Here is a 22,866-nt window from a genome sequence, read left to right as displayed (position 1 = left end):
GAGTTATCTGACGCAAGGGTGCCGAAAAACGAGTGTCTCACGGTCGCCAACCAGTCTTTCAGATCTATATTTTTTCTGTTTTTCAGTATCGGATAATCATGAAATTTGGTCACATTATAGTCTTTATTGGTTTATTTTTGCTAAAGTTAAAAGAGAAAAGGAGAGAGTTAGAGACAAAGACAGTGAGACAGATAATGGGATAACGAGTCAGAAAAAGAAAAAGATAGAAAAAAAGGGAGTCAGGGAGAGAGACAGTGTGAGAGAGAAACAGACACAGTATGTGCGTGTGTGTGTGTGTGTGTGTGTGTGTGTATGTGCGTGTGTGTGTGTGTGTGTGTGTGTGTGTGTGTATGTGCGTGTGTGTGATTATGTGTGTGGTTGTGTGTGTGTGTGAGTGTGTGTGCGTGTGTGATATATATAGAGAGAGAGAGAGAGAAAGAGAGAGAGCGAGAGAGAGAGAGGACCAGGGAGAGAGAGGAAGAGAGAGAGAGAGAGACAGTTAAAAACAGAGAGAGGGACAGAGAGTTAAAGAGATAGCCACACACAGAGAGTCAGGGGGTAGACACAGACAAAAAGAGAGAGAATTAGAGTGAGATAGAGTAAGAGAAATAGGGACAGAGAGAGTGACAAAAACAGACAGACAGACAGACAGATAGAGAGAAAGAGAGAGATTCTATTAATAATCATGTACTAATCTTAGCATTGTATAATTGTATGTCGACTTGGAAGGCTGCCGAACTAAATACATGACTGTGTTCCATTCAATCAAACAAAGTACTGGTTTTCTTTGAAATATGTGGAATATGTTTTCAGTTAATATAAAAAGTTCCTGGCCCTTCAAACCGGGAAATTTACAGATTTTCTCGATATGTTTTTTTAAGAAATTTACAAAATCCCGGACAGAAACATTACATTTATAATTTTACTAAAATGTTCAGAAAATTTGTAAATTTACTATAGTTTTGTAAATATACTGTATATAAATCAATATTATAATCACCATGCATGCTTTAAGATATTTCCGTAACCAATGAACTATTAGTATTGCGTTAAAATATGGATTTATGCGGTATATTCCGCATAACATTCCTCGCCAATGCGTCCGTTTAACATCATTCAAAAAATAGGTAGACAAGGATGGTACTATGCTATTCAATGAAGCACAAATATCGTGCACTTTGTTCGGTGATCGGTACATTTTCAAGTGACTAATATGCAGTCTGAATGATGGAAGTTGGAAACACATTTGCTGTCTATCTGCACATGGCATGCACTTTGCAATAAAACTGTACAAATGAAATACACTGTACATTATTCTGTGGCAAGGGAGGCGATGTTCAAGGGTTTACTAAAGTGAACGTAGTGAATATAGATTTATTTCAAGTTGTTTACAGATATAAAAGGCTTCAATGCCTATCCCCCTTTACTTTTGTACTTACATCCTCACGAAATTCACTTAAACAACTGAGAAGGTCACATGCCAAAGACAGAGAACCTTGTGCTGCAAAATTTTGGTTTCACAAATATAGTATTGTAATGATAAATATTGGGTACTGGCTAGTAAAAGTACCGACGAAGAAAGGTTAAACCTGCTGAAATGAAAAATTGTACATCAATATATGTGACCCTCCACCACGAAATGAGTCGCATGTCACCTCGCGCGGTTCTGCGCTAGGCTTAATATAAGTCCGGGGAGTGTCTGGTAACAGTGTGAGGGTCACCTTAGTCACAGGCTTATAACTCAAACAGTTTTCGCTCTTTTCTAAAACGGTTTTTACCACTGGATAGAGCATAAAAAAACTTTTAGGAAAATGTAAAAATATGAAAATCATGCAAAGGTGACATGGGACTCATTTCGTGGTGGAGGGTCACATATATCCCACCAGCACTTTATTGTGTAAAATTAAAATAAAAGATAATCATTGATGCAGTTAATGTAAAGATATTGATAATATTTAGAGAGAAAAAAATTGGAAATGTAAAAAAATTAAATTGTTTTGGGATTATGTGGGCAGTGTTATATTTGTTAATACAGGAAAGCAAATTTTTTTAACAGAACATGTTGTATTATATGGATATTTTTCAGAAGCGGAAAGTTTTACATTTAAGACGATCAAGACATTAAAAAAATTAAAGAAAAGAAAGTCTTATATTGTTATTAAATGTTAATTGTCAGGTTAACATTGTTAATTAGTGTTAGTATTTGTTAATAGTTGGTAATTGTAAATTACAATGCCTTAAAACAAATTAAAACTGAGAAGGTACATTTGACAATTATACTTTTGATCTAACAATTGAATTATAGTTCAGTTTCAACACATTGCAAGAAAATCACAATCAAAAAACAAGAAAGGTAGGTTGTTGGAACGTTTGTTATTGACAAAACAATACATTCACAAATATATCGACCCAACGGTCTTTTAAGTGCACAGACAAACAATAACGAATACTTATGTGGCTGATTTTTCACAAACATTTTTTTTAAAGACCGTTGGGTCGATATATATTTGTGAATGTATTGTTTTGTCAATAACAAACGTTCCAACAACCTACCTTTCTTGTTTTTTTATTCTGAATTTTGGAACGTTGGCAGTCTCTTTGTTTTTGGATTTGCAAGAAAATCATATTCTACGTAAAAGATCCGATGATACCACCATCATACCCATATTTTGATTGAATACCAAGATGAAAAATAACGGATGTACACAAAAAATAAAAATAAAAAAAGGAAATATAGTCTTTTGCATCTGTGATTAACAAGCCCTGTGTTGTATACTGTATAGTAGGCCGTATGTACTAGATCTATCACGTACCAAGCATACATTTCTTATCAAAAGCTGAAATATAAAAAGGTGTCTAGTCTAGGTATCTATCTAGGTATTATTATAAAGTCAACATTCAGCTTTTAATATATTACAGCATCCTTACAGAACCGACAAAAATGGCACACTAAAGGGTATATTATACGAAAGCGCTGTGAAAGGGGGTGGTGCATATACATATATAAACGTCTGCAAAATAAAGCAACAACGAGCAACAACAAAAAACGCCAAACGCTTTTGACGGCGAATGACGCACACGATTACTGTTTGGGGTATTAGCAAGAGGCACATGTCCTAAAACGAACATTGCATTCAAAATCTGTTGACAATCAAGAGCTCCAAAATGTAAAGAAACAGACATGTTTTTGAAGGACCAAAAATTACACATTTGGATTTATAATAACAATCCTAAAACAGGTACCGTTCGAAAAATTCAGAATAAAAAACCAAGAATGGTTTCTTATTGGAACATAATATAAAGACAAAACAAAACGTTATAATCACTGTACTTCGACCCAGCGATCCTTTAAGTGAATTTATAATATGCATTTCTTATGCCCAAAAAATACCGTTACCGTATTTTTGTAACTGGTATTGTCCGTGTTTAGAATTTTCCGCATGTTTGTTCTGGACTATTTTCATCAAATTATTGCCGTTTTGACAGAATGATACAATCTCACTTGTTAACCTATTTTTCTGTTGTTACTTTGATTTTTTTTCATTGGGAAGAGAGTTGGCAGAACCGCGTGCGACGTTCGTTACTCTCCAAAGTGTCCCGAAGAGAGTTTGACAAGGAATCATTTCTTGTAACAAACCTCTGCATGTATGGACAATCAAACCCTTCTTGGGGCAGATTTAAACATGTGTAGTTTAGTGGGGCTCGTATGTTGCAGACGCACTCATAAATCATTCACATCTTGCAACAAACATCATACTTTGTGATATTGTTCCTTATGATTATTTAAGGGATTTCAGATACAGAGCCACTTCAGAAATCGTTTTTGTTTTTGTTTTTGATAGGGAATAAAAGGCTGCATTTACAGCAGACGAAATTCGTACCAAAAGCGCTCAGCAGTAAATATTCCCAACTCAGCAAATGTAAAATTCAATGGTTTACCATGCACCAGAAGTTGTCTGCTGATAACACATGCATGACATAAATACTCTTATGGGTATTTTTGTGTTCTGGTATTTAATTTGATCGTTTTTAGAATTTTATATATCCGCAGCATGAAAATTCAAGATGGCGGCCTCCGCAACATTGCGTGTTTTGATTTGAGCGAAAACAACGTTTCTGAAGGTAAGTTTTCAAGAATACGCATCCATTCACCAATGTCACATCATTTTACTGTTTAATTCTTCCCTGGGGTCTGTTATTCATCGGGTGAAGCGCTGAAATGCAGAGACTTTGTTTAATATTGCAATAGCTCATCAGCTGGATTGTGATGCTGATAGATCTAGATCTATTTGTTGATTAGGCCTAAAAAAAAAATAGGTGTGGTTACGGTAACCCGACCTACCCTATTTTTAGGGGCCGATCCTATAACTTTTTATTACATTTGTCAAAAAACAAAAAAACAACCAAAAAAATAAACAAAAACCGAGTGCAAAAAACGCAATGAAAGCGAAAGCGCCCGTGTCGCACACTTATTTCCCTGTCAAGTAGGTTTAATTTGTACACATTAGAAAAATAAAGTTTAAAAAAAAAAGTGATTGCCTACCTACCTACCCTATTTTTTTTGGCTATGTTACCGTAACCACACCTATATTTTTTTTTGGCCTTACAAGTAAGGAAATCATGATCGCCACGCTGGTGATTTTAAACAGATTAAACGAACTTTGAATAAAAGGCGAGGAGAAAGAGATTGTTCATGGTATGATAAATGATTAGTCTTGCCTACGTTAAGGACTTCCATAAAGTGGGGAGGGGTAGAGTCAAAAACTGAGTGAGGGTAGGCCAGATAGTTGGATGACCGGCTGGAGATAAAAACACTCCACTCCCCATGTCTTTACAGTGTTGTGATCAAACTTTCAAAGACGGTAGGTAACAGACAAAAGCATACAGTGTATGCTAATCAAATGAGATAAGTGGTTTTGAAAAATGAAGAGGTACCGCTCTTTGAGTTTTAAAATTTTGGTTTGTTGCTTGTTTCTCATCCTTTTGCTTATTTTAAGTTGACCGTGCATTGGTGTGAATTTTATTTTTACAGGATATATACAAGAGTTACACCACATGCCGGTTCCTGGGAACAAGCGTTCTGCATTTATTCCGGTGCCACAGAAGGGAGCTGATTTCACTAGTACTACTGTATCAAGGTTTGTTACCTAATACATCTTAACAGTAAGATTTTTTTATTTGTATTAATTGGAACATGTTTGCACATCATTTGTAAGCGACCTCTGTGAATTTGATGGGTTTAACGTACGTACCCTCACTATGGTCAACATTCTGTTAGCGACTGTTTGAAGCGAATAAATGTAGCGGTCAGAAAGATTCCAGAATCAGTTGGGTCACTGTAAACTGTGTTTGTTTGTTTTTTAACCTGAAACAGTGAGAATTATACGAATTCATGAAATACAATTTTCTTTCATTTTGGTCTGTTGTGTGAAGACTTGCTAACCCGGCTTTGACCGACTCTCTGAGATAGTAAACATTATTTAAATACATTCAAATAAAAATGTCACTTTTCATCTTTTGTGTGAAGGGTACCCCAGGCTGATTTCCTGCACCATGGATGTAGAGGAGGCCAGACAGTCTGCTTCTCATTCCAGCTGTGTTGCGTTTTTTTCTGCTCGTGAAGTGTATCGCCACATTGCCAAAGCCATTGGCCAAGAGAAGTCACCCTGTCTGCCCATTTTGCATAGCCTTACAGGCTGTGACACTATGTCGTTCTTCAATGGTATTGGGGAATCAGAAGGCTTGGGAAGTAGGGCAAGCATTTGAAGACGTCACTCAAACTTTCTTCAGGTTGTCTGCTCCTCTTTGTAAGCTGAGGGCAGGGCAGCACAAGAGCTTTTTGGTGTACATTTGTAGGACAAAACCAGCAACGTACTGGGTGTAAACAGTGCTAGACGGTACCTCTTCAGTAAAAAGAGCTGCCAAATTGACCATAATCCCCTTACAAGTGAGGTGCTGCTGCAGGACATGAGATTGAGAAGAGCCATCTACCTATTAGACTTCCAAACTCTGTGGGCTGGCAGTTCAAGGCTGGAAAGTGGGAGTCATTCTGGACGAGCTTTCAAGAGGTATCCAGCGTGTGCAGAGAACTCATGAGGTGTGCCTGCAAGAAGAGCTGTACAACAAAACGCTGCAAATGCTGCTAAGAAGGACTGCAGAGCACAGCTCTCTGCAAATGTGCTTGCATGCCTGTGAAAACTGTCAGCATCTAAACTGTGCAAAAATATTATTGCACCCATTTTCATACCCCAACTCAAACTTTTATTCCTGTGTCATTTTATTCAAACTGTCTATGCCATTAATGGCTCGCATCTTCGCTATCTGGCACTTTTTTTTTTAACATAATCATTTACGCCGTCAAAATAAGGATACCCTTGACGTGACAAAGAGATGTGACAAAAACTTCGGGTACCTTTTAAAAAGCCGACAATTCCTGAGGCACAACTGGGTCACTGTTTTTATACGAAGAGAAAGTCAACTTGATTATCCATCCAGAACAGGTTGTTTTATTTCGCCATCTTGCATATTTCTAGTGTTGTGCCATTGTACCTACTGATGTATGTGTCGATCTCACGGATGAGATGTTTATGTGTCAAATTTGAGGGATACCCAAGTCAACTAAAATCCATGTATTTTAGCAATGACCAAGTGGGTTGCGTTGAAACTTTCAGGAATGTGTGTCTACGCACGAGGCGTAGTTCAACCGTTTGAGTACACTTTCAAATCTTCACGAAATAATATTTTAAAAACTGCCACAGGTTTGTTGACTTAAATCCCACATATTTTTGACTTCGCATGTATATATGACAGATGGTTGTTTCAAGTACTGCCAAAGTTTCTTTTGAGTATAGACACTTGCCGGAATGTGCTAGTTGTGTAAACACATGAGAACAAACAACGTTTTCGAAATACAGCGATTATGAATTTTAGTCGACTTTTGAGTTGATACATTACATTTTTATCAGTTTTATTTTGGGGGTACCCTTATTTGGGCGGCGGTCAAATAACCCATGTAAAGGCCACCTTTTATCTTAAAAGTGTTCCAGTTAGCCAAGTTGAGTGCCCTCAATAGCATACATTGAATATAACAGCACAGGAATGAATGTTTTCGTTTTGGTATGAAAATTGGTGCAATATATTTATTTTTGCACAGTTTAGGTAATCCACAAATTCTTCAACCCTGCCACCCACACCGTCCAATCATTCTCTGCACCAACAATACATGTATTGTTTTGTTTAAAAATGTGTTTGTGTTAGTTTCTATTGCAAGAGAATGTCTTGTAGCATCAAAAATGCCTAAATACCCTTTTATTGGCGGCCATTTTGAAAATTGTAAAAAAACTACTGATTTCTTAATTTTTTCACGGTGGCTCTGTATTAGGTTTTGTTAAGCAAAAGCAAATGTCCATTTACGCCAAATTTGCTGTTAATCACATGAAGTGAAATATGCCTAACATACCCAACCGTTTACACTGGCGGCCATTTTGAAAAAATTGTTTAAAAACTACCCATTTTTTAATTTTTCGCGATGGCTCTGTATCAGGTTTTGTTAAGCACATAAAACTCTTCATATTTGCTTAATTTGGTGTTTGTTGCATGATTTGAATGATTTTGCAACATAGGAGCCCCACTATAGTGTATGCGTAGTGTACCAGCAGACTGTTGCGTTCAAAACATAAATATTCATCTGTCATAGATCAGCAGTGCAATGCCTACATTAAAGATCCTTAGATGCTGACCAATTTTGTTAAAAAAAAACCAAACATGTTAACGTTTGGGACAAAACCCCGGCAGTTTTGAATTTTTTTTTTTTTTAACTGGAACTTATGAAATAGACTCCATTTGATGATCTCAGTAACAGCTATTGGGCGTTACATTTTTGTTTGAGGCGCTAGGAACTATTTTAAGATTTCCGTCATTTGAGTATCCTCATTATTAATAAATGATTATCGTCTTTTTTAAATCTGGTATGCTTTGAAAAAATTAGCGTTTTCCGCTTAGGAAGGTGTGCAAACTAATAATTATGGTTAAGCCATCAATGAATTAAATGCATCACTGTGCGGCAACACCTTTCGGACAGGCACACATTATACAAGGTGTATAATGGAGAATATCCAATGACATGTTACATGATGGTGCAACGTCTGCCTTGCTGTTTATTGCGATCGATTTTTTCTTTTAACTTCATTAGTGCAGTGCTGATAACTGCACTTCCCGCGATAGTCGCTCCTCCCGTTGATACCCCTATCATCACGGCGTCTATTACCCCTACGGCCACCACTCCGCCTGCCACCAAACCTCCCGTCAGACCGACCAACACACCAAACACAATTGAACCGAGCCCGATGAGGGCCAGCTTGATCCAGAGCTTCATGAAACCTTTTTCTTTCCTGGCAACGCCTCTTCTCACGCGAAGGTCCGCCTCTTCGTACGAAATGTTTTCCTTTTTCATCATCTCCTTGACCTCTGCTTCGATTTCTTCAGCCATTCGTTCCATGTCTGAATTCGAAAAGTAGCCATCCTCGCTGACATGGTCGATTTTTGCAAGCAAGTTTTCTACCTCGGCTCGGCGTTTGTCGCGATCATCTGTTTTGCTAAGAACGGCATAATTCTCGCCAACTACTGCCATAACTTGCTTGAGGTTTTCGGGAGCTTTTGCTAGCAGCCTGTCGATGTGACGGTTTCCCAGCGTGTCCCCTCTGGTGAATACGACGATGATGTGCTTCTTAGCAGTCTCTCCAAACACGCGAACGATCTCGTCAAAGCTTTTCTTTTCCTCATCGGTAAACCTGATGTCGCAGCGAGTAACGAAGAGGATGGCGTGAGGGCCAGGGCTGATCGGACCGAGACTGGAGGTAAGTTTGTCCAAAGTTTCTTTCAGGTTCTCCGTCGGATCGAACAGTCCGGGTGTGTCGACAACCTGAAAACCAACAGCTGCCTGATCTTAGATGGACCAGATTTGTATTGTTGACAAAAAAGAGGTATTGACGCGAAAATGTACATACTAAACAAGAAAGCTGAAATTGAGTGTGGAGTGATCCACATCACTTTGGAATATAAAATCATGAAACGAATTGCAGCAAGGTATGCCATTATGGGGTAATTTTGTGAAACGCCAGCTTCCTCGTAAGGTCACTATTGTTACAGTGGGACACAAATATCACATAACAAAGACTTCTGAGTTTCTTCTTCTTTTTTTAAATAATATAAAAAAAAGCTGTAAACACAAAATGTATGATTTTTAATCCAGTTTCTGGTGGATATTGCAGAGTTGCGTAAGGGACACTGTAACGATATAGACCATGCATGCTTTTGACATTTTGCTGGCAACGTGTAATAATTATGTGAAGTAGGCTTGAGGCCTTTTTTAATACACACTTAAGTAAGTGATATCTGATATGATGTGACTTGCTTAGTTTGCTTGATGCGTATCCAAGAGAAATACAATTATTTCAATGTGTATCGGTAACTGCGTTACACGGGACACGAAAAGCGAGCAAACACTGATGCGAAGAAAACTAAAGAACAGAACATTCTTGAAACAAAACAGTAATTTTAATTAAAAAAAAAACATAAACATCAAAACTAAGAAGTTCATTCTCTTGCGTTACAGTAATTAATAAATGATGTACAAGAACCTAAAATTTGTTATATTGTAAAGATTTTAAAGTTCAAACAGTCGGTCTGGGAAGCTTCCTGACTGCAATACTGAGTATTCAAAATCCATCTCTGTCTTCCCTTTCCGTCGGTTAAGGATCACTCTGAGCATGATATTGCTGGGGTGGCTTATCAGGCTTTTACGCTTATTGTGCAGCAGTTCTGGCCCAGCTTCAGATTTCCTTTCTTATGTAGTGGAAATACCAGAGACTAAGTCCATTCGCTTGGCAACCCACTGTGTATCTCGCATTAAAATCGATATCTTTAGGGAACGCAAGGAGAAGAGATGTTGGCCCAATACAGAAACAGGCCCCTCATCTAGTAGGCCTACTATCTAAGAGATTCTTCTTACGTGTGTGGTTGTTTGTTAAATGAGTGTCTGCATGATGTGTTGATCGTATGTCAGTCTGTTTCTCTGTCTGTGTCACTCTGTGTGCACACACCTTCAGGTATCTGCCCCAAGCTAAGCCTTGCTTGTAGTCACAGTTCTTTGTTTCAGCATCGAAGCCAGTTCCGACAACAAAACTGTCGGTTTCAGGAACAGAAGACTCCGATGTGGACGCAGGCTGCACCACATCTTCCTCCTCTTCCTCGGATGGGAACACGTCAGGTTTGTCGAGCAGAATGTTTCCCAGTGTGCTTTTACCGCTCCCAGTTTTCCCGACGAGCATCACTCTGAATCAAACATTATTAGCATTTAAGTACATCGTGCGCAGGACTACTCTTTGTTGGTGACCAAGGCTGAAGGGTACGAAGTGACACTAGGTCTCATGGGTGGGAATCAACCGCGGAGTCTGATTGAATTGAAATCATGTACAATCTCAATTTCAACCAATGCGACCTCGCAGATGCGTACTATCGAAATGAGTGGTACCCAGTTTCGCCTTTTGCACCTCAGCCCTGCTAAATGTTGAGACTTTCTTCATTCATCACTCAAAAACAAGTCAAACTAAAATGTTGAACTACAAATATCAGGGTGACTCTTGTAAGGAATGACAATTTTATTTTCAAATGCTACACCTGACAATGTGGAAGTACTCAAATACCAATTTTATCGGTGACCCGTGGGTGGGTGCTCAGAATTGCAAGGTACCTCTCAGTGTGCCATACTGACCTGCCCACTTGAACAATCAATATGATCAATCAATATGAGGCTTATATCGCGCGTATTCCGTGGGTACAGTTCTAAGCGCAGGGATTTATTTATTTATTTTTATTTTTATTTTATGCAATTCATATCGCGCACATATTCAAGGTGCTAAAAAATCAAATTTGAAGTGTTTTTCTCATTTAAAGTCAAATATATTCTTAGGTCAATACCTTACAATATGTTGATTCTAAATCTATCGCTCTTTCGTGAACAAGAAAAAGCGAGGCAATGAAAAGGCATGTTCAGCATGGTTTATTGTGGCACACATAAGCTGTTGGCATTCCTCACGTCCGGCGAGTGATTGGCTGTCCAGAATGCTGTGAGTGACGGATCCAAATTCATAATAATATTATAAGTCGCAACATCATTTCGATTTGTTTTATAAATTAGCTGGTAATAAAACCGTTGTAACTGATATGCTGACATGTGTCAAATTTGATAGTATCCGCGCGTGCATGTGCTAGTGCTAGTGAGTGTGTATGTGAGCGTACCTCTGTGTGTGTACGTGAGTGCTTGCGTGTGTGTTTGTGAGTGTAAGTACATGTGTGCGTACGTGCGCGCGCGTGTATTTATGTGTGTGTGTGTCTGTGTGTGTGTGTGTGTGTCTGTGTGTCTGTGTGTGTGTGTGTGTGTGTCTGTGTGTGTGTGTGTCTGTGTGTGTCTGTGTGTGTGTGTGTGTGTGTGTGTGATACCTGCATCCGTTGAGGAAAATATCGCCAGTTATGCTTTGCATTTCTTCGGGTTGACTTGAAGTCTGTAAGTTGTCAAAGTTATCCCCGTCACGGGAAGCCACCAAACATTCCGTGCTGCTGCTTGCCATGCTTGTCTGTGAGCAACACATATAAAGCATACAAGCATTAGCTTTAAAAGTAATTAATGATTATGTTTTTTATGTTCTTTACTTCGGATTATCAGTTAAACTGATTAATTTAAGGGAAAAACAGCTTTGAAATTACCAAAAGCATATGTACAATGATTCTTTTCTACAAAAGAGTGCAAAATGTGTTCAATAGTAAACGAACATCTCTAAGTTGAATTAAAGACATGGGGTATGGTACTGATTAATTGGAAAACAACAAAAACAAAAATAAATAATGTATAAGATTTCATTCATCTTACATTTATGGCATTATGTTTTTTCAAAGTGTTTGTTGTATCTGCAGCCAGTGACTGCTTCAGTAACGTAACCTATATCACACACACACACACACACACACACACACACACACACACACACACACACACACACACACACACACACACACACACACACACACACAAATGATTGTGTTATATATATATATATATATATATATATATATATATATATATATATACAGAGAGAGAGAGAGAGAGAGAGAGGGGCAGTAATCTATCTTTAATGTCGTGCGCCTGAGTCACAACAAGGGCTTATCAAATTATGAAGGACCTTACAAGACAGAAGCAATCAAGAGTCAGTATCATCTAAAGCTAAAACGGAAACTGCCTAACAGATGACAAGGACATTATTGAACGATGGACAGAGTACAGTTCAGAACTCTATGACCAACAGACCGACAGTGACCCCAACGTACTAATAAGCCAGGAATCATCAAATGAGGACAAATTGTCAATCCTGCGAAAAGAAGTAGAAGCAGCAATTAGATCACTGAAGGGCAGGAAAGCTTCAGTAATAGACAACAACCTAGCTGTGCAGATAAAACATGGAGGAGGGGCAGTGACTGACATCCTTACCACAATCTCCAACTCGATCTGACAGACTGGAGAGTTGTCAACAACTTGGATTATGTCTCTCAATGACACTCTTCCCAAGAAAGGCAACTTACAGCAATTCCATGATTATAGAACTATCAGCCTCATCAGCCATGCTAACAAAGTAATCCTGAAAGTGATTCTGAACAGGTTGAAACCGCAAGCAGAAGAAATCATAGCTAAAGAACAGGCAGGTTTCCGCGGCGGAGGAAGTACCACAGAACAGTCGATATTCAACCTGCGAGGTCTGTGTGAAAAATACTTCCAACACCAACAAAACATCTACCACGTCTTTATTGACTACAAAAAGGCGTTCGACAGGGTGTGGCACGATGCACTGTGGGACACAATGAAGAAGTACCACATGGGCCAGAAGCTGATTCAAACCATCAAACAGTTGAATGAAAAAGCCAGCAGCGCGGTACGTGTTCAAGGCACAGTGGGAGACTGGATCCACACATCTCTTGGAGTCTGACAATGATTCCCCCCTCTGCTTCTTTCTCTCTGTAAACGTGTAGGGCTACTTATTTTTCGATAACTTACCCAACAACCAAAATCACTTACCCAACAACGGGCCTGAATCCTCGATAGCTCACAGGTTGATGAGCTAGACTTTGAGGGAACCACTTTAGCGATTGAAAAGTTCCGAACGCTCCAATGTACGAAATATACATCTCTAGACCAAACAATACAAACATACTGCATTTAAACTGGCAACTGCAGACTTGAACACATTAATCTCCATATAGAATCCATGAGCTTCAAGGGCGGATCAATTCACTTTGGAGGGGGGGGTTACAAAATGACTGAAGATACAAGTTGACGGCGCCGAAGGCGCCTAAGCCTCTAGGGGGGTCCGGGGGCATGCCCCCCCGGAAATTTTTTTTATCCAAAGAAGCAAAATAGAGCTATCTGGTGCATCCTGAGCCAATAAATTACCTCTGAAACCTGTTGATGTATGTTTTTTGTTGATGAATGTTTGAACTTTTTTTGGGGGTGGGGGTGGGGGGGTTACGTAACCCGTGTAACCCCCCCCCCCCCAGATCCGCCCTTGAGTTTGGTTGTTATCTAAATCCAAATCTAACGATCAGTGCAGAGAAACTCGCTTCAGATCTCTTATGAGTGCAAGCAAACTCCCAAGGCAAGTAACTCTCGTACGACAAGAGTAGTTCCCCTTCCAAATTTTCTGAACTGAGTTGCTTGAACAAAAGACTGCAACCTGACGGTTAGTTTTCGACAATATTTCATTTTATAAACAGATCACACGCAACCAAATGCACACATCGCATCAATTTGGAGAACATACAGCGGTTTCATACACTATTTTGCCCCAGAAAACTGAACTTCATGCAGTGTTTAACGTTGGAACACGGGTGCAAAAGTTCGTCTGCTTGTCCCATTCGAAGAAAGAACATTTCCTAAGGCCAAAAAAAATAAGTTGTATGTTTCTGGTAACATGGCTAAAAAAAAAACCGAAATGGAACATGAAACGTTACAGGCTACGTTGCCGGTACCGGCAAAATAACGATATGTTACGGTAGAGGCTATTTTGCCGGTAGAGTCTCTCTCTCTCTCTCTCTCTCTCTCTCTCTCTCTCTCTCTCTCTCTCTCTCTCTCCTCTCTCTCTCTCTCTCTCTCTCTCTCTCTCTCTCTCTCTCTCTCTCTCTCTCTCTCTCTCTCTCTCTCTCTCTCTCTCTCTCTCTCTCTCTCTCTCTCTCTCTCTCTCTCTCTCCTCTCTCTCTCTCTCTCTCTCTCTCTCTCTCTCTCTCTCTCTCTCTCTCTCTCTCTCTCTCTCTCTCTCTCTCTCTCTCTCTCTCTCTCTCTCTCTCTCTCTCTCTCTCTCTCTCTCTCTCTCTCTCTCTCTCTCTCTCTCTCTCTCTCTCTCTCTCTCTCTCTCTCTCTCTCTCTCTCTCTCTCTCTCTCTCTCTCTCTCTCTCTCTCTCTCTCTCTCTCTCTCTCTCTCTCTCTCTCTCTCTCTCTCTCCTCTCTCTCTCTCTCTCTCTCTCTCTCTCTCCAGCCCCTGTCTCTCCTTCCTCTCTCTCTCTCTCTCTCTCTCTCTCTCTCTCTGAAGCTAGTAAAGTGAAAGTTACCGCCTGTGATTAAATACTCACCAATAAATGACAGTTTCTGATGGGAATTTCTTTGGGGGAGAGAAGTGTTCACTGATTGACAAATTTGAACTTTTATAGTGAGTTTTAGTATCAACTCCACCTCGGACAACAATTGGCTTCTTTAGCTGCAGAAAACAACTTTGATTTCCAAGAGAAATTGAGCGTGTTAGATTTTGTTGTAAAAATGTGGGGATCTGGAAAACATGTAGCGGTTTAGAAACTTCAGAGGAATCCGTTTAGCATACCCACAGCAGTACTGGACGTGAACATATCCATCATGAAAGTTCGGCGACATTTCGACACGGACGGTTGGACAGCCGTCCAACACGTCTACTCGGCTGTACGGTCTTCTCTCCGTACTGTGTGTGCACTATGTGACGATGACTTGTTGAATACTCAATCTATTTCATGTGATTCATGTCTCAGATCCCTCCATCTGCAATGCGCTGGAAAACGCTCAAGACCAAAAACCAAGTTCTGGTTCTGCAGGAACTGCTATGAATGACACACACACACACACACACACACACACACACACACACACACACACACACACACACACACACACACACACATAGAGACAGAGAGTCAGCGGCAATGATCATAGAGAGAGAGAGATGTGACGATGACTTGTATATTCAACGTCCGTATATTCAATCTATTTCATGTGATTCATGACACACACATAGAGACATAGAGTCAGCGACAGGGCCGGACTAGGCGAAGAGGAGGGGGGGGTTGCCAGTGGTGGCCCAGGGTGATGTCCCCCCTGGCGGCAGGGGCGGATCAGTTAATTTTATGGGTGGTTTTTTTCAAAAGTATATTGTGAAGATATGGGTGTGAAGGCGCGAAGCGCCGAGCCGACGGCGCGAAGCGCCTAGCTTGCTAGGGGGGTCCGGGGGCATGCCCCCCCGGAAAATTTTGAAAAAAATGGTGCAATCTGGTGCATTCTGAGGATGATCATTACCAGTTTCAGGCAGCAGATTTTGTCACTGATTAATACCCCAAAAATTGAAACTCAATGTAAAATAAAGAAATGCATACCTCATTCAATATTTTTATTTTTTGGCTGGGGGGGGGGTCCGGAAACCATAGAACCCCCCCCCCCCCCTCGTTGTGGGGGTCAGGGGGCGAAGCCCCCTGAAGCTGATGGGTAGGTCATATTCTGAGATAGGAAAATGGTCGCTCCTTGCATGAAACGGCATAAAATAAGCAATAATAAAAATAAAAAAAATAAGTAAGGTACATGTTTAGGCTAGGGGGGGGGGGGGGTTGCGCAACCCCCATAACCCCCCCGGTAGTCCGGCCCTGAGCGACAATGATCATAGAGAGAAAGATGTGACGATGACTTGTTGTATATTCAACGTCCGTATATTCAATCTATTTCATGTGATTCATGACACACACATAGAGACAGAGAGTCAGCGACAATGATCATAGAGAGAGAGATGTGACGATGACTTGTTGTATATTCAACGTCCGTATATTCAATCTATTTCATGTGATTCATGCCCACACATAGAGACAGAGAGTCAGCGACAATGATCATAGAGAGACAATAACCAGTATTTAATTCCTTGCATAGAGATCATCGGATATTTGCCAGTTAAATTAGTGTATTTGGTGTTTTAAGAGAGAGAGAGAGAGAGAGAGAGAGAGAGAGAGAGAGAGAGAGAGAGAGAGAGAGAGAGATAGAGAGAGAAATATGGCTTTTATTCGTGTATAAGACAAGGTTGTAATTGCATTTGAAGTTTGCACATCAGAAATACAAATATTGAAGATTACTTGTGTATTGCCTTTGTGAGATGGAGAATCCGACTAGACGTTTCACTTTACTAGCTTCAGCAGCGTCCAACCGGCAAAATAGCCTCTACCGTAACATATCGTTATTTTGCTGGTACCGGCAACATAGCCTACAGGCTACGTTGCCGGTACCGGCAAAATAGCCATTGCCTTTTTTGGGTAGGTAGGTAGGGATTTTTTTATTTTTTTTTATTTTTTTATTTTTTGGTCAGGGTAGAAAATAACTATACAGTGACGCAAAGAGACTGGACTTACTATACAAAGAGAAAGACAACACATTACAAAACAAATGAGACAAAAAAGATGCGGGGTTATTCCCCTTGTGTCGTCTGCCGTCTGTTACTTTCGTTTTGACGCTTGTTTTTCTTTTTTGTTTTACAAATGCAATAAAAAAAAGTCTAGGGTCGGCGGGAAAAAACTAGGTAGGGTCGGTTGACCAGAAACATACAACTTTTTGTTGTTGGCCTAAGCGATACCAAGACATGAACAGAACACACACTATCTGCCTTTACTGCCACAGCAGAATAACAACATAACTGTGTACTTGATTTTAGTCCAAAACAGGGAAATTGACAAGAAGTGTTAACAGAATTGATTGATTTTCCCTGAACTATACAACCGCGCATTATTCAATCGCCTGCGCAGGTAGACTGGTTGAGTGATTTGGATTCGATCAAACTTTCGCACAAAAAACCCTCTTTTCTTTGAATAACTGAAGAAAGGAGGAATAAAGAGGTTACATACCTCGTCTCAGTGATTATTAAAAATAATGGTCTCAGTTCGCGGTCATGAAAAAGCTCGCTGAAGCTCGCATTTTTCATGATCCGCTAACTTCGACCATTATTTTTAATAATCACTGAGACTCGGCATGTAACCTCTACGTCACCTGTCACCTACACTGTTCAACATCTTTCTTGAACGCATCATGACGGACGCTCAAGTACCAATCTGGCACATTCAGCATTGGAGGTCAGGTCATCACAGCCCTCCGGTTCACCAACGACATCGACGGGTTGGCTGGAAGTGAAGAAGAACTTGCCAACCTGGTGAACACCCTGGACGCAACACCCACCAGATATGGGATGGAGATAAGCGCAGAACAAAACAAAGCTGATGAAAAACAAAACACAGAGCCAATTAAAGTGAATATCACAGTCAACAGACCAGAACTATCAACTGTGGAGCGGTTCACATATTCAGGGGCCATCATCAGTGAAGAGGGTTCGAATACGAAAATCCTGGCAAGAACTGCACACACGGCAGCAGCAATGACAAAATTAAAGCCAGTCTGGAGAGAAACGAACATCAGACTCAAATCCAAACTAAAGCTACTCCGGGCTCTGGTTCTTTCCATTTTCCTGAACGCCCTGAGTCATGGACCCTCACAGCAAAACTACAAAAGAAGATCGAAGCTGTGAAAATGAGATGCTTCAGAAAAATCCGTGGCATCTCCAACACAGAACACATTACCAACGAGGAAGACCGCAGTACCATCACTTAGCACGCGGATCACTATGAAGACCTGTTGACCACTGTCAAGAAGAGGAAGCTGAGATGGTATGGCCATGTTACAAGTACACGTTGGCTGTCCAATGACCATCCTCCAGGGTACTGTGCGCGGGAAGAGGGGCCGGGAAGACAGAAGAAAAGGTGAACAGACAATATTGCAGAGTGGACTGGGAAAAGCTTTGGGACAACCGAGAAGATTGCTCACAACCGGCAGTGGTGCAGCGCTCGTCAGTGCAGTGCCCCTACGACCCTGGCGGGTTACGAGATCAGTAGGTTGTGAGTGAGCCTGATCGAGTCACAACAAAAACGCCATTAAAAAGTAAATTGTCCTTCACCCGTTGTACTGCGTCTCTGACCCAAATCACCGAAGTGCAACGAGAGCGCCTGCAAAGCAATTTGAAACGCGTTGGAATGACAGAAAGCAAAGATTTCGCGACGCGTCTCACAGATATCATATTTCCATATTGCATCTGAGGTTTGGAGTCAACAGGAAAAGTTTGCATTAAGGCGATAGTGACCTTACCAAAGTAAGACCTTCAGGATCGTAATCACGTCTCTCTAATCAAGCAAATGTCAACTTCATATGACCGCTACATTTGTAGGACAATGCTCTTTTGTTTGATACCACAGTCTGCACCATGTCAACCAAGGGGATCAATCCAATAAGCTTAGGCTTAGGTACATTACTAAATGTTTCAATCAATGCAAACGTCACAGGTTATAATGAATCAGGCTCTTTATAGTTTCATTTGACAGTTATGATTATTTAATTTCCCGATGTTTTTAAAGCGATTGATAAATAAACCACTTGATCTTAGCATCGATTTTTTTGGTTTCCTTTCACATAAGAACGGCAAGTATAAAATGTCTGCTTTTAACACCGGCCTTTTAACTTTTGGACTACTCCAATATCAAAGCGACGTTTTGGGGTTATTCAAAGAACCACTAGTACCGCTGCCATTTCACTCGCATTTCCCTTATTAGCTTCATTGGAAGTACAGAAAAGAATCAGAAGCGTGTTGTTGTGTTTTTTTAAAGATTAATGGTCAACACGTCTTCATTGTGATCCACGTACTGATCGAGTGATTGTTCTCCGGTGTAACACGAGAAAATGACTCCCACGAGATTTTTACTCCGGAGTAAACATTTCGTACGAAAAAGTTACTCCCTTTACGAAAAAAGCACTCCCCCATTGCACGAGAAAATTACTCCCCAAGACAGGTGAGTTCCGAGTAAAAATTTCGTACAAAAATGGTACTCCCCTGACGAATAAATAACGAATAAATTACTTCACCCCAACACGAGCAATTTAACTTCCCATGCCAGGTGTACGACATTTGTACTCCCTTGTCCCCTTGTTAGTCTTGGTGGTGGAAGGGGTGGAAGGAGGGTAGCGCGACATTCGTTTGCGCGAGATCACTTATTGGCATTATCCCTTCGCCCGCATCCCATTTTTGCGTACGAGATTTTTACTGGAAGTAAAAAAAATGGGGAGTAAAAATTTCGTGGAGGGAGTAATTTTTTCGTGCCTTGGGGAGTTCTTTTCTCGTACGAAAAGTGTACTCGGAGTAAGAATTTCGTACGAAATATTTACTCCGGAGTAAATTTTTCGTGGAGTAAAAATTTCGTGTTACACCGGACTTTCTCGTTGGTAATGTGTTCTGTGTACGTGCAGACTAGCTGAGACGAACGTGATCAACGAAATGCGTGCTCATGTAGACTAGATACCTATGTCTAAATTCGTGTAAGGTTTGTAAAAGAAGTATGTACACAAGCAACATGTGATCACCTTTCGCCGGTTTCCGGTCAGGTACGTGAGGAAGTCTTAAAATATCTACCGTACAGAACTATCCACCAAAACAGTGCATGCCTACCAAATTACCGTAAATTACCTTGTATACGCCCAGTATCGAGTAAACGCCCACCCCCTACTTTTGGTCAAATTCTGCGCACAGGGTACAGTACCTTGTAAACGCCCACCCCACATTTTTGATCATAAGAGTAAAGGAAAAAACTATTATGTCTGCTGTTGTTGTTTTTGTTTTTTAATTGTCTCCTTTCCTTGAAAATGTTTCGCGCGCAGCAGAGATTTCAGTGTGACAAAAGTGACTTATCATTTTACACTTGATTTTGATATTTGTTTATTCGCTGAAAATGCTGATATCGGTTTGTTCACCACAGACCTGGATTACTCTTTTCCAGTTTGCATTATCTTTTGAAGTTATAAACTTGTTAACAGACAATAAAGCAACAAGATTTCCTTCGTATTGTGTGTGTGTGTATGTGTGTGTGTATGTGTGTGTGTGGGTGTGTGTGTATGTGTGTGTTTGGTGTGTGTGTGGGAATGTGTACTGATGTGTGTGTGTGGGTGGGTGTGTGTGTATGTGTGAGAGAGTGTGTGAGAGAGAGGAATGTTTTGTGCAATAACGCATCCTTTGAACACTTTCATACGAAGGACCAAAATATCGTTATTCTAGCAGAGGAACCGCTCCTACAAAGAGTATAGTACCTACTCCTAGTAAACGCCCACCCCCAACTTTTGGGCAAAATTGGTTCATGGGGGGGGGGGGGGGGGGGCGTATACAAGGTAGTTTACGGTACAGGGAAGAAAAGGAACCCAAATACTTGGACTATTCAAATTTAACGAATGCCGTCAAATGATTATGACATTTAGTTGAGATGGGAGGTCATGATGCACGGTGGAGACGCGTTACGCCCATATACGTACTCAGAACGTTGTTACGCCCCATTTAGAACATCGACGTGGCGTGTGGCTATTTTCTCTCAAGCGTAGTCACATTTTCACTAAAATCAAGTTATCTTGCGTTATTGTGCTTCAAAAAACAGATCTAAACTTCAAACAGAAAACACTTTAGTTGTTAGTACGCTTTTGATTATTTTCTGAATTTACATTTTAGCCAGCATGCCTATACACACCGCTTTCGCTTCCTGGGTACAAAATCAAGCGTAACAACTTTCTGGGTACGCAATGAGGCGTAACCCTTCTCCAATGTGTAATGTGCTCAGCATCGTGTAGCGGTAACTCATGAAGCAAATCATAGTCTTCCGATAAGTTCTTGCAGGGAAAAACAGGCTGCATGCCTTCTTGTTATTTGCTTGATTAAGATGTTTAGGCTAAGAACAACGCTGGGGAAAAAATTCAATATTCGAAGACACAAAAAAACATTATTTCTAAGACTTAGCGGATTGTTCAAAACGTCATTGAAAGCCATGGTTGATGAATATGAATCTGTTTTATTTTTGCAAAACCTGAAACAGTTAAAGATAGTAACTTTGTTAGGACCGGAAGCTTATTTTCACTTAGTAGAAACGTAGTCCAATAAAACCAAAATTTAGGCGTATCAGTCTCATTCGAGAAGAAATTTGCTGACGGAACTGTTACGTAATTACACAACACAGCAGGTATATCATGTTGCGTTGACTTTTTAGATAAACAACGAAATAGATTTCAAATCAACGAAAACTTTACTGTTATTTCGGTGGGGGAAATGTGTTGCCCCGCAGGATTATTCAAAACAATCTCAAATTGGTGTGGTATGTTTTGGCAAATCTGCCGAAGAGAACAAATCGCAGCAACATCCCTGGCATAGCAGATTCATTTGGGGTTGTATTAATGGGGAGCATCTCGTTACTCCCCCGGCTCGTTACTCCCCCGGCTCGTTACTCCCCCGGCTTGTTACTAACCCTAACCCTAACCCTAACCCTAACCCTAAGGGGGAGTAACGAGCCGGGGGAGTAACGAGCTGATCCCGTATTAATGTAGTCTTGTAGATCCTCCATAAACTAAATGTCGATCGGCTTTAGTTGATATGATCTTTGTGAAAGTAGGACCTTAGTGTGTGAAAGTTTTGGCTGCTAAGTTGCTAACCAGCTTGTTATTAGTCCCTCGATATTTATGTGAGTAGTTTACATCAGCGTAATAAAGTTATGGACAACAAAACGTCTGCGCATGAAACCAGTATAATAAAATTGATGATCAGTGAATGGTTTTAAAACGAACGTCAGATATTATTTACTACGATTATATAAAACAAATATATAAAAAAAAGACGCAACATACCGACTGTTCTGTACTTGTTTGCAGACAACAACTACGCAAAGCCACAGTTGTTTCACTTCCTGTTCAGCGCCACACAAAAAAGACCAGTTTTCTGTCTTGTCGTGCCTTTTACACGATACCCTGCCTAGGTGTTTAACCCAGGGTCGTATTGCACAAGTTGAACACGCAAGAAATAAACAACAAAGCCAGTTTGTAGCGTTGCTGCAAAAGGTCATCAAAGGTAGGCTTCAAACAAAATATCTAAATGTGAAATAAATCTGCCAAGCCTTTAATTTATAAATGGACAGTTACATATATAGAGAATACTAAATGGCTTATTGTGTCATATCAGATTTACATGAGATGGTTTTTGGTTTTTTTAATATTGAAATGCGAGCGAAAGCGAGCTTTTCAATATTTGAAAAAGCAACTCGTGTAAATCTGATATTACACAACAAGCCATGCAGTATTCTGTTTATCCTGCATACAGTACTTGTCCAGTGAACGTCCCGACACCCAAATTAAAGATTCGTCTTATGGAACCTCGATATCTTCCAAAGCCTGGTGAAATCTTTGACGTCAAAGCAAACTGATGTCACTTTACAAAGTGTAGCGTGACGTGTATGTTCTCAATTGTTTTTCCAGAGGAAACACCAAGAGCATAGACAATGGATTTGATTTTGTCTTCGCATGCAAAAATTGCCCAGTTTTCCTAATCCTGAATTGTCGTCGATTTTTAATTGGTACCTAACGTTTTTTGTCGGCACGATTTTGAGGGTACCCTGATTTTGGCGGCAGTAGAAGAAATCTGTGATTCGAAAAAT

General features: G+C 40.3%; 1 protein-coding gene across 1 annotated transcript; it reads right to left on the bottom strand.

The window, feature by feature from the left end:
• Positions 1–797: 797 nt before the first annotated feature.
• LOC138948181 (GTPase IMAP family member 4-like) lies at positions 798–22,157 on the bottom strand. Its single transcript, XM_070319682.1, has 4 exons — positions 22,064–22,157; positions 11,500–11,633; positions 10,101–10,332; positions 798–8,920 (listed from the first exon to the last, which is right to left on the bottom strand). Exons 2-4 carry the CDS (start codon positions 11,625–11,627, stop codon positions 8,126–8,128), a joined length of 1,155 nt encoding a protein of 384 aa, XP_070175783.1. The 5' UTR covers positions 11,628–11,633; positions 22,064–22,157; the 3' UTR covers positions 798–8,125.
• Positions 22,158–22,866: the final 709 nt, after the last annotated feature.

The sequence above is a fragment of the Littorina saxatilis genome, linkage group LG1 (assembly GCF_037325665.1).
Source record: "Littorina saxatilis isolate snail1 linkage group LG1, US_GU_Lsax_2.0, whole genome shotgun sequence".
Lineage (NCBI taxonomy): Eukaryota > Metazoa > Mollusca > Gastropoda > Littorinimorpha > Littorinidae > Littorina > Littorina saxatilis.
The sequence above is the reverse complement of the archived record's forward strand: the minus strand, read 5'-3'. Positions and strand labels throughout refer to the sequence as shown.